The sequence below is a fragment of the Dipodomys merriami genome, unplaced genomic scaffold, assembly GCF_024711535.1.
Source record: "Dipodomys merriami isolate MVZ:Mamm:240054 unplaced genomic scaffold, mDipMer1.0.p SCAF_24, whole genome shotgun sequence".
Lineage (NCBI taxonomy): Eukaryota > Metazoa > Chordata > Mammalia > Rodentia > Heteromyidae > Dipodomys > Dipodomys merriami.
In genome coordinates, this window is record NW_027203826.1 from 15893226 (window position 1) to 15905799 (window position 12574).

Below are 12574 nucleotides of genomic sequence, written 5' to 3' on the forward strand. Positions count from 1 at the left end.
TTAAGCCTATTTGTATAATTAATAATAAAAGTTACTAAGACAAAGGTAAAACATTTGAATAGGATAGTGGGTTCAGAAGGGAAAAAAAATCACACAGTAATGGTCAACAATTCTGTTATGTCAAAGTAAGTATTAACAAAAATTAAGTAGCATGACTATCAAATTAGTCAAGATGAATTATATGATTTCTATGCACACATGGGGGTAACTGGTACAATAAAAAATGGTCACTATGTGCCTTTCTTTTTGAGGAAGATTCATTTATTTTTTGAAAGAAGTTTAAATTGTTATATATATGCAGCATGTAGACAGTAAATACAAGCTGCAATTTTCCTGCATGGCAGCTAGCCATATTGCATAATGCATACTTACATATTCACATGCACCTGCACACATGCATTTGCACACAATGCACATACATTTACCTACAAACAAATATGCTCATATATATGTATGCACAGATACATGTGCATATGTTCTTGACAAAGAGATTTTGACATTACTTGATAATTTGATTATTTTTTATTCTAGATTGCATGGAAGATGGAAAAAAGAAATGTAACAGTCATCAGGGAATTTGTCCTTCTGGGATTACCTATCTCAACAGAGCAACAGCATATTCTGGCTGTGCTCTTTCTCTGTATGTACTTGGTCACCATGTTGGGGAACACGTTCATCATTCTGGCTATTGGCTTTGACTCTCGCCTCCATTCCCCCATGTACTTCTTCCTTAGCAACCTGGCCTTTGTTGACATATGTTTTACATCTACTACAGTCCCCAAATTGCTAGTGAGCATCTTGACTGACATCCAGACTATCTCTTTTGTAGGCTGCTTTGCTCAACTCTTCTTCTTCATTTCCTTTGTGAATATGGACAGCCTCCTTCTCTGTGTGATGGCATATGATAGGTATGTGGCCATTTGCCACCCTTTGCATTATACAGCCAAAATGAGTCCTCGCATTTGCATTTGGCTGGTGGTTGTGCTCTGGATTGTCACCTATTCCCATGCCCTCCTACAGACGGTCCTAATGGCACTTCTGAACTTCTGTGACTCCAATGTCATCCATCACTTCTTTTGTGATCTCAACCCTCTTCTACAGCTCTCTTGTTCTGATGTGTCCATGAACCTGGTGATCATTCATGTAGTAGGAGGTCTGCTGGCCATCACACCCCTTATCTGTATCCTCATATCATATGTACTTATCTTCTCCACTATACTGAAAGTCACTTCTTCTCAGGGGAAACAAAAAGCCTTTTCCACCTGTGGCTGCCACCTATCAGTGGTGGTGTTGTTTTACGGGACAGCCATTGGTGTCTACTTCAGTCCCTCCTCCCCCCACACTCCTGAGAGAGATACCCTGTCAGCTGTCATGTACACAGTGGTGACTCCCATGTTGAATCCTTTTATTTATAGTCTAAGGAACAGGGATATGAAGACAGCACTTCAGAAAATGTTTTGTAAGTGAGATACATGAACAGGAGTGGCATTGCATGGCCATATTTATTTTTAGAGCTCATTTATTTCTAGTTTGGAGCCTGAATGTATTGGAGAATCTGGGTGGAGGCCTCAAAATTTACCAATATGAGGAAGCATCCAGGATGAGAATGGATGCACCTGCAGTGAGCAAGTAGTAATGGAGCTGTGGTCCAGCGCTTGCCTCAAATTGTGCTGCAGCATCTTACTACCAGGTCTTTAGATTAGATTGCCTTTCTTCAGCAGTTCACGGTTCTAAATAGTGGCACAGGGTGAACTAATATAAGAGTGATGCTCACTGACACTGTGTTGGTAATGAACTTTACAACTTGGGGGAGGAGGAGAGTTGTGGGGAGAGACAATGGGAGAAAATGGGGGAAGGGGTAACAGTGTCCAAAAGAAATGTATTCATTATGTAAATGTAACCCCTGTTTACATCACCTTTATAATAATAATAGTACAAAATAATAAAAGATTTGGGGTAAATTTCTTATATTTTGAAACTTTATTTATCTAAATATTGATTGGCTTGATCTTTGAATTGATCTGAAAAGCAAAGTTTTCAGCCATTTGTTATCTAAATAATTCTGTGTCTCATAATGCAATATAAATTGTGGTGAGGAAATGGAGAATATCAGTAGAGATGAAACTCAAATATTCAGTATTGAGCAAAGTTTATATTCAGTGAATTTTGTCAACTGATTCATCAACATATTTATAATGTCAATATTTTAATCTTATAGAACTTCAAAAAAGGAGTTAATAAAGTAAATTATTATCAAAGAGGAATTGCAGAATTAGAGACTGATTGTGTTTAGTACATTGAATGATTAGATATTGAGATATTGAAATCAAATTACCAAATAGTACCCAAAATACAGTGGACAAGTAAAATTATATTAGCATTTTACTAAAGCAGGTGGTCTTCATTTTGATGTGCATTATGGATCTTACTATATAGATCTTGTATTAAAGAGTATCACATTAGGATGTTTTAAAGCAAAATAATTATGATTATGTATATGAACAAAAGAAAATTATTAGAAAATATATTTTCTCCAATTAGTGGAGCTTTCCTTTTTATTTCGTTATCCTCTACTACCTACATATAAATAAAATTATTGCTATCTGACACCAGTTGGACTTTTGAATTTGTCAAACTATGGATCCAAAATGATGTTGGTCTTTGTCGAGGCTGAAAGCAATCAGATGCATAGTTCCATTTCAAGTCCAGGGAGCTGTCTCCTGGTTGAAGCCCTAGATTTTCATGACTTTTCCATATGATTTCAAATATCACATTTCCTAGGAATAGAAGTGAATACATGTTCACAGGCTGGTAACATTCATTCTACAGCATATTAAGAATAAAACAAACATACATAAGGACCCCTTTCAATATTTAAGTTATAGATTAGCTTTTACAATATGAATTTCTAGCCTAGAATCTCTTTTGACATTTTTATAAGATTAATGATATCTTTGTAGAATCCGATGGAACTAGTTTTAAGAACTCAAGGTTGACATTTTTAATTCAAGGCTTACAAGGTGTCTTGGAAATTTTAGCCTGCTTCCTGGCTCAAAGCTTTTCCAGACTTAATATCTAGAAGGTCACGTCCTGGTTGTATGAACTCCAGAGGAGAAAGAAGTTATCTAAATCTGAGGGCACTGGTGATAAATGTCATAGTGGCAACTGAGACAAGGCAAACAAGGCTCAGATGTAAGTTTCAAATGAAGCAGAATCATTAGAGTAAGGACGATCAGTTTCTTGATGCACTAAAAAACAAAGCTTTTATATCTTCACATTTGATGACCTCTCTCTTGGACTTTGCTTAAGCTACAATATGCACTTAAGAATTCCTTGCTCAGTGAATAAATTCTTTGCCTAATTAAATTTTGTTTTATTATCACACATGCCTAACAGGAGATTTAACATTAAAAATCTGGAGGATCACACTTCAAAGCAAGCCAGGATACAGAAATAGAGGATATGCTATTTCCAATTAACCAGCTAAAAGCTGTGATGTAGTTTTAGATAGAGTGATAGTGTGCCATCTGACATCAAGAAAACTGAACAAGAACAAAGCCATGAGTTCAAACTCAGAACTACAAAAAAAAAAGAAAAACCCCTGATTAGTCAGCCAATAGCATCTGCTACTAAGTCAAAATAAAAGGTGTTTGTTCTGAATGAAAGGAAACTTCAGTTTTGTTATTTCCTTCTCTAAGATGAGTCACCACCCATTTATCTATTTTAAGGTTCTGGAGCGTTTGTTTACTCCATAACGCCAACAGATTTTATTTTATATTAGTTAATTGATTGATTACTTGATTTGATTTGCTGGGGCTTAGATAGCAGACCTTCCCCATCCCTCTGCTTTCCATGCTCACTGCTAGCACTATGCCAGTTGAATATCACCTCAACCTCACAATTACTTTCTGATTAATTGGTTATAAAAGTGATTCCAAATAGGGAAAAATGAAGTAAAACTCTCCCTCGTTGCAGATGAAATGATCTTGTATTTAAAGAATCCCATGGACTCCATTCCCAAATTACTCAAGCTGATTCAAAACTTTGGCAATGTAGCAGGATATAAAATTAACCCTCAAAAATCAATGGCTTTTCTATATGCCAACAATGATAAAAGTAGCTGAAATCAGGAAAGCAACTCTATTCGTAATAGCCCCACAAAAAATAAAATACCTAGGAATTAACCAAAGAAGTGAAGGACCTCTATGATGAAAACCTTAATAACCTGAAAAGGGAAATCAGAACAGAGCTTAGAAACTGGAAAAACATCCCATGCTCCTGGATTGGAAAGATCAACGTTGTGAAAATGGCAATACTTCCCAAGGCTATCTACAAATTCAATGTGATACCTATCAATATTCCAACCTCATTCTTCAAGGAAATAGAAGAGGCAATCCAAAAATTCATATGGAACAATAAAAGACCCTGAATAGCAAAAACGATCCTTAACAGAAAGAACAGTGCTGGAGGAATATCAATACCAAATTTCAAACTCTACTACAAAGCCATAGTAATCAAAACAGCTTGGTACTGGCACAAGAACAGACCCCAGGACCAATGGAATAGAATTGAAAACCTAGAAATGAACCTACAGACATATAGCTATCTAATCTTCGATAAGGGAGCTAAAAAATTAGAATGGAAGAAAGACAGTCTCTTCAGTAAATGGTGCTGGCAAAATTGGTTAACCATTTGTAGAAAATTAAAGCTAGAACTTCATGTATCACCCTGCACTAGAATCAACTCCAAATTGATCAAAGACCTTGCTGTCAAAGCAGACACCCTGAAAACATTACAAGACAGAATAGTCTCCTTGGCACAGGCCAAAATTTTCTTAAGAGAGACCCAGAGACACAACAAATCAAAGAAAAGTTGGACAAATGGGATTGCATGAAATTGCAGAGCTTCTGCATGGCAAAGGACATAGCTAGCAAAATCAATAGAAAGTTCACAAATTGGGAGAAGACTTTCACAAGCCATACAATGGAAAAGGGTCTCATATCTAAAATATACCTGGAACTCAAAAAATTATATCCCCCAACAACAAATCCTCAAACAACTGCCCAATAAATAAGTGGGCTAAAGACTTAAAGAGAAACTTCACAGAAGAAGAAAGAAGGAAGGCCAATAGTCACATGAAAAAATGCTTCAACCTCCCTAGTCATAAAAGAAATGCAAATCAAAACAACATTGAGATACCACCTCACCCCAGTTAGAATGGCTACAATCTAGAACCCTAATAACAACAGATGCTGGAAATGTTATGGACCGAAGGGAACCCTGCATTATTGTTGGGAGTGTAAACTTGTTAAATCACTTTGGAAAGTAGTTTGGAGGTTCCTCAAAAGACTCCACATAGAGCTCCCCTATGACCCAGCAATACCACTTTTGGGCATTTACTCAAATGATCACAAACAAGACCATACTAAAGCTACCAGCACAACTGATTTTATTGCAGTGTTATTTACCATAGCTAAAATATGAAACCAACCCAGATGCCCCTCCATAGATGAATAGATCAAGAGAATGTGGTAAATATACACAATGGAATTCTATGCCTCCATCAGAAAGAATGGCATTGTCCCATTTGTTAGGAAATGGAAAGACTTGGAAAAAATTATATTAAGGGAAGTAAGCCAGGCCCAAAGAAACATAGGTCCCATGGTTTCCCTTATTTGCAATAACTAGTATATGTCTGAGACAAGCAGAAATGGTCAGATAAGTTGATGTTAGGTGAAATGAGCCCCAAGATAAGGACTCAAATGTTTTTTCTTTCTTGCTATTGTTATATTTATAAGATATTTTTTGTTACTTTGTATGTCCCTGTTTTCACTGTATTTGATGTTGGTACAATTTGTTGAGGGGAAGGGAAAAACATATTGCTTAAATAGGGATACAGGTGGACCCACTGCAACAATGAGATGTACAAGAAATTATGTGGAAAAATGAAATTTACAACTCTGGTGTGTAGGGTGGTATTAGAGGGTATGGGTGGGGAGATGGGAAGTGATGGGAAGAGGAAACAAAGGAGGAGGCAACAATGCTTGATAAGAAATGTACTCATTACCTTTCCCCGGTAATTGTAAACCCTCTGTATGGTATTTTCACAATAAAGTAAATAAATAAATAAAAAGAAGCTTTCCTTAGGGAACAGTCAGTCTAAATAGAGTAAGAGATTTACAAATGAGTTAAATGTCTAAGCTTTTCCCAAAAATCTGGTAGTAGACAGATAAGTGAGATAGTGTCGTGAATGGACAGCCAATGCATTTCAGCATTAAAGAAGCAGAATTCCTTGAGCGTTTGTAAAAATTATTCTCTATTTTTAGTAAGTTATCTTTGAAGGCAGAGATAAATGATACTATTATTTTTAGATTAAGGGATCACAAGCAGTATGAAAAAGAAACATAAATTACAAAATAATGAGAAGGCAGATGCATTCCATGGAAATTTGAATTGTTATGGAGTGAATCATCATGAGATTGAAAGTAGAACAAATTGTAGAGCTATGGTTATTTATTTTCTACCTTTGTTTCCCACCTGACTTGGGAGTACAATTCCATTTCCTCATGATGTCTCTCTCTCTCTATTTCTTGCTCTAGTTCATCTTCACTAGATCTCGTCTTTTCTCAATCCCAAGGCTAAAGAATCTAGTTCTGATAATTAAAAATTAGGAAACATATTATGCTCTGTCTGGTCATTTTATGTTTCAACATCAATTCTTTTTTTTGGGGGGGGGGGGTCCGGTCATGAGGCCTGAACTCTGGGCTTGGGTGCTGTCCCTCAGCTCTTCAGGTCAAGGCTAGCACTTTACCACTTGAACCAGAGCACCACTTCCGGCCTTTTTTCTTTTTGCTTATGTGGTGCTGAGGAATTGAACCCAGGGCCTCATGCATGCAGGGCAAGTGCTCTACCACTGAGCCACCTTCCCAACCCGCAACATAAATTCTTTATTCATTCTTTACTAGCAATGGAAAAAGTTTATTACTGGTGTCACTGAATTGCTGTATGGCAGTTCAAATTATTTGACTTGGAAAAGTAAATGCTTCTCTGTCTCTAGAAATACAAACAAATCTTTCAAGGTTTATTCACTCTGGATTTGATGGCTGAACTGAGCACGTCTATCTAGTCACATCCTTCCAAAATTCTTGTCTTCCATTAGAGTAATATTTTGGCATATAAAAACCTTTACAAATTCAGATAAACTGTTGAAAGTCAATTTTAGTTACTACATCTTAAGGCCTATGTATAATTTTGACATAAACTATATGTCCTCTTGTTTGAACACTAAAATGTCAGATCAATTGATCATATGAGGTAGCCTGTGTCAAGAACATGTGGAGATTATCCCTACTCTCTGACATTTAAGAAGTAGGTTTGCTGTTTTCACAATATAGGACATACAAATATCTGCATTTGGACAGGCATACTAAAGGTAGTGATACTTCTCAGTTGGGAAAAAATAAACTATTAAGAAAGTGAGATCCAGACAATTAAATACATCAGCCACAACCTTATACTTTTTCCAACAATTTTATTATATTCAATCATTAACATCTATGCTATAAACTGTTCATTAAAGCCTATGAAATAATTGTATATACACATGCACCTAGATATATGCATACATTGCTGTGAATAGGTCTATAGATATGAGTATATGTTCAGAAAGAGGTCAGATCTGGGGCAAGCTTAACACCGTGTTACACATAGGTAGTTGTAAGATGTAGACAGGGTGGTTTCGCTCCATCTGTGTCTCTGGTTGTCTTAATGTAAAGCTTTAAAAGTGGTAGCATATCTTTCCTCAGCATTGGTTTATCTCTTTATGGAAACAAACTTCATACTCTAGGCTTTCTTTCCTGAGGGAGATACAATCTACCAAAATCCAGTGGAATGCAGTGAGGTGAATATTAGATATCTTCACCATCCATGTCTTGTATGAACAAAAGGGAAATGTAATTTGTCAGGAGATGACCTTAACACCAGTGTCATGGTAATCTGAATCTGTCTACTTCTCTAATATTGCCACTTCTGTGATTAAAAGCAGCTTCAGTCAAGCAGTTTACAGACATGAGTACTTACATAATTGGAGATATCTGGCTAGGGTTACAAAGGGAAGAGGGGAGGCAGAAGCAGGCTCTGAGCAAGGATGAGATGAACTTTACCAAATTTGCAGAGGTGTGGAATACTGTCATGCAATCTTGCTCATAGAGAGGACACTTAGAACTTTGAACCCTACTACCAGAAGACCTTGTCAAGCTTTCTACCATTACTCAAAACTTTCTTGTTTCTTTTATTCTTCACTCATCAATATTAAAGTACTATTTCATAGCATCCTTGTGCAATTCTCTTTAATTCATTTTCTATAAACTAAACTAAAAATCTACTAATGTATTTTAGGTATAGTATTCCATTATATTTTATAACTCTTGGTTGCCAAAGTCCCTACAGAGCACAATTGCTCTATAAATAGATATCCTTTTAGTAAATTCTTAATGATTCCATTTATAATTTTATTTATCCAATTTCTATAATCATCTAAGTTTTTATTCCTTTATATCAGTTTTAAAACTCATGTTTATTTCACCTATATTGTATTTTCCTAACAAAAAGAAAACAATGCGTCATAATAATTCACTTTTCTTTTTTTTATTTACAAAATTTTTATTTCCAAGTTCATATTGAAAGTTTTGATACACAAAGTGTTCTGTTGATCAGCAGTATTGCCAACACTACATACAGACAACTAAAAAATAAAACATAAATACAGCTAGCTGACATGACAGTAGAATATTATTGGAAAGCAAAGATTAAAAAACAAATAATTCCCAAGAAACACTTTAGAAACATAAAATTAGCATTAGATCGAATGTTAGAAACTTTGTTAGCTCTTCCTTTTGCATAACAGAACTAAGTACAATTGCATAAAGTGAGAACTAAAAACCCAGGGCTACTAAATTTATAAGTTGCTTTTTTCTTGTATTGTATATTGGCATTGATAAGTGGAAAATTGTAACTTAAATGATATTTTTTGTCTTTAAATTATCCAGAGCATGTATTATTTTAAGTGAGATACACACATCATATTAGTAACAAGCAGATTTATTTTTAGTAAACAATGTGCCATAATAATTCACTTTTCTTATTTCTAAAGAAACTAGAATTTGAGCAATTCTGTGTCAGGATCTTCATTTAGTAAAGTTTCTTTAACTTCAGATTTCACTGGTAGTCAAAGCTTGGGTAAGGATGCTTGAATGAGATTGTTTATTAACACAGTATATTTTTTTGTAATTGTAATAACAGTTTTCTACAATTATATCAATGTGATCTTGTGCAAGAATGAGGAAAGTTCCAGTCTGTGGCCTGGATGTGCATCACACAGTTCCAGATTCTACTTTTATAGTCATCATGAACTGGGCTTTTGTTCAAATCTCAGAAACAGTTGGATTGGCTGCATCCCCTCCCAGAGAACTAAGTCTCTTCCCAACCAATTTTGTGTATCCTTACACATTATTCTTCCTTTTTCTTCCATTTAGAGCATTATACCATTTAGAGCAATGATTTGTCAAAGGAAATTGTGTACATCTATTATCTTTTTCCACTGCCCATTGAACATATTCAAAAAATTTTGTCCTAATATGAATGTTGATACTTAAGACAAGATCTAACTTTGTTCTTAGTTTTGAAGTACTATTGGAAGTTTATTTTAATTGTTTGCCTTCAGAATGAAGTACAATGTAATCTGTTCAAATACAGAAACATATTTAATCTCTAATTATTATATCAACCCCATAGATAGACCTTAAATCATTAATACTAAAAGTGTATTCTCATTAGGCTATTTCATATTTAACAGTATCCTCAAATTTTTTCTAACCTTGCCAGATAACCAATGAGTCATACCTACAATTCTACATACTCAGGAAATCAGGGAGTTGCTATTCAAGAAATCAACTCAGGGAGAAAGGCCCTATAGACTCAACCTCCACTTAAGCATCTTGCTGGGTAGGGGGCATGGCTCAAATGGTAGTATGACAGACTTGAGCAAACAATTCAACACACATGAGACCCTGAGTTCAAACCAAGGTACTGGAAAAAGGCAAAATAGAAAACAAGGAAAATACCTTCTAATCCTCAAGAATTTCCCAAAACTGGCAAGGTGCAAAAGATGTTTTCTAAAAAAACTCTTAATATAAAGACATTAACACACTTGTGCAAAAATAATGAGAGGAAGATAGTATCCCTTGTTGCTGTCTAAAAGAAAAACTAATACATGCTTATCATAGAACAAATTCTAAGCCATCCATGGCAACTATAAGCCTGTCTCAAGAAAAACACAATTGAATTAAGGAAAGAGACATATTGGAAAGACTAAAAGTAATAATTGACCTATTACAACTAATATTACTGCTACCAAGAAGAGATCTAAGCAAGTATCTAATGGCAGGAACTGAACTAGTCTGGAGCTATCAGTGTCAAACTTAACTTTATGGTAAAGTACACTAGGGTGGAAATATACATCGTCAATTCAGAAGTGATGAAACAGCTGTAAAATCAGAAGTTGTGAACATTTCAAAGTTTAATTGATTTATATTTATCTCAAAACTGTGGTTTAAAGCCCCTGTAGCTAGGTAATCTAAAAGGCAAGAGTTGATCCAAGTTTCATCTGTCTTATTGTGTATACAATAAGCTTTCTAACTGTTTGTAGCTCCGGTTTTCTCTTTATTCAACCATGTCTTTTATATCTTTCTCATATTCACAACAAAGATCACCAGAGTTTCCACTCCTATACCACTCTGTCGTCTTGTTCTACATTTGTTTACTCTGCCTTATTCTCAACCGAACCTACTGTCTTCATTCTTTTTCAGATTTACTTCTCATGGTATAAAGTTTAGATATGTCCTTTTCTAAAGGTTATGTTAACTCTTCTCTCACACATCCTTGGAAAATTCTACTATATTTAAAGATTTTACCCCACCCATCCAAAGATTTTTAACAATATGCATATATATTCATATATACAAAATGGAATTTTAATATATTCATCTCTTTTCATTAGCCTGGAAGAAGAAACAATGTGGCAAAAATGTTATACAGTAAGAATGAAGTAAAAAATAAAACAAAGGAACAAAAAACTGTTGCATTCCTTTTTTGTCCTTTTGTTGATGCAAATTTTTTAACATAAAATTGTTTGAACTTGCATAATACTTTGTCATTCAGTACATCCAACATAACCAGAAGAGCATCTCAATTTCCTACATCTCATTTTTGTTAACATGAGACAAGATTATATATGTCAACTTGATATACCCAAAAGTGATTATTGTTTGGTTACACCTCAGAAATTCCAAATTAATCTGTAATGTTTCAGAATATTTACCAGTATTCAAGGAGAAAGGAGCATTTGCTGGCATAACCAATAATAATGTTCATATATTTACAAAAGGCAAACACAACAGGACTCTAGTGATTTTACCAACATATGAACTCGGTGAAGTTATGTTTCTTAAAAACTCTTCAACCATTTTGTCAGATTTTTCATACAGTATATGTCCATTAATCCTGCCAGACTAAGACTAAGTCAGCTGAAAGTACAAATAGTGGTACCAGTCAGTGATAAGACTGTGAAGTGAGTGAGAATGACACTCATAACTCAAAGGACAGAAATGGCTGTCAGTCTCCTTAGAGCCATCTTCATGTCCTTATTTCTCAGGCTATAGATGAGGGGATTCACAGTGGGTGGCACTACAGTGTAAAAAGCAGAAACGATCAAATCAAAGGTTGATGGAGACTTAGGCAGTGGGCGTAAATAAGCAAAAGTCCCAGAAGAGAGAAAGAGAGTTACAACCATGAGGTGTGGCAGGCATGTGGAGAAAGCTTTGGCTCTGCCTTCTTTGGAGGGCATGTTCAATACAGCAATGAAAATGTGAACATAAGAAACGTCAATGAACACAAAACAGCAAAAGTCTAACACTAGGCTGAGCCCAACGACTACAATTTCTCCAATGTTGTAAGAACAGGACAGGGAAAGCAATTGTGGGACATCACAGAAGAACTGGTGAATATTATGAGGCCCACATATGGGAACAGAGAAGGTAGCAGCTGTGTGAAGAATCGCATTAAGACCTCCGCTGACCCAACAGGAGGCAGCCATCTGCACACAGGCTCTGTGGCTCATGAGGATCTCATATCTCAGTGGGTAGCAGATGGCCACATAGCGATCATAGGACATCACTGTCAGGAGAGATACTTCTGTCGTAGCCAAGAAGAAAAAGAAAAAGACCTGGGAAACACATCCACTGAAGGAAATGGTGTTGGTGTTGAGCAGAGAGTTGGTGATGGATTTGGGAACAGTGATGGAAATGAGGCAGAGGTCAAGAAAGGACAAGTTCTTCAGGAAGAAGTACATGGGAGTGTGCAGCCTGCGATCCTGGGTGGTGAGAATGATGATGAGAAGGTTCCCAAGGACAGCTGCCATGTAAATCATGGAAAAGACCAGGCCAAGTAAGATCTGGAGCTCTGGGACTGTGGAGAACCCTGTGAGGAAGAAAATGCTCCCAGAAGTGGAGTTGTCCAT

The 12574-nt window shown here is 35.8% G+C and overlaps 2 protein-coding genes across 2 annotated transcripts; one reads left to right on the forward strand and one right to left on the reverse strand.

Annotated features, from left to right (window-relative positions):
• The first annotated feature begins 543 nt into the window (after positions 1-543).
• LOC138835516 (olfactory receptor 1C1-like) lies at positions 544-1467 on the forward strand. Its single transcript, XM_070034008.1, has one exon. The coding sequence runs from the start codon at positions 544-546 to the stop codon at positions 1465-1467; it is 924 nt and encodes a 307-aa protein (XP_069890109.1).
• Positions 1468-11650: 10183 nt separating this feature from the next.
• LOC138835517 (olfactory receptor 14A16-like) lies at positions 11651-12574 on the reverse strand. The gene has a single exon (XM_070034009.1). The coding sequence runs from the start codon at positions 12572-12574 to the stop codon at positions 11651-11653; it is 924 nt and encodes a 307-aa protein (XP_069890110.1).

What these genes read in the sequence shown, in the direction of transcription:
- LOC138835516 (XM_070034008.1), top strand. Translation starts at nt 544, where the DNA reads ATGGAAAAAAGAAATGTAACAGTCATCAGGGAATTTGTCCTTCTGGGA.
- LOC138835517 (XM_070034009.1), bottom strand. Translation starts at nt 12,574, where the DNA reads ATGGACAACTCCACTTCTGGGAGCATTTTCTTCCTCACAGGGTTCTCC.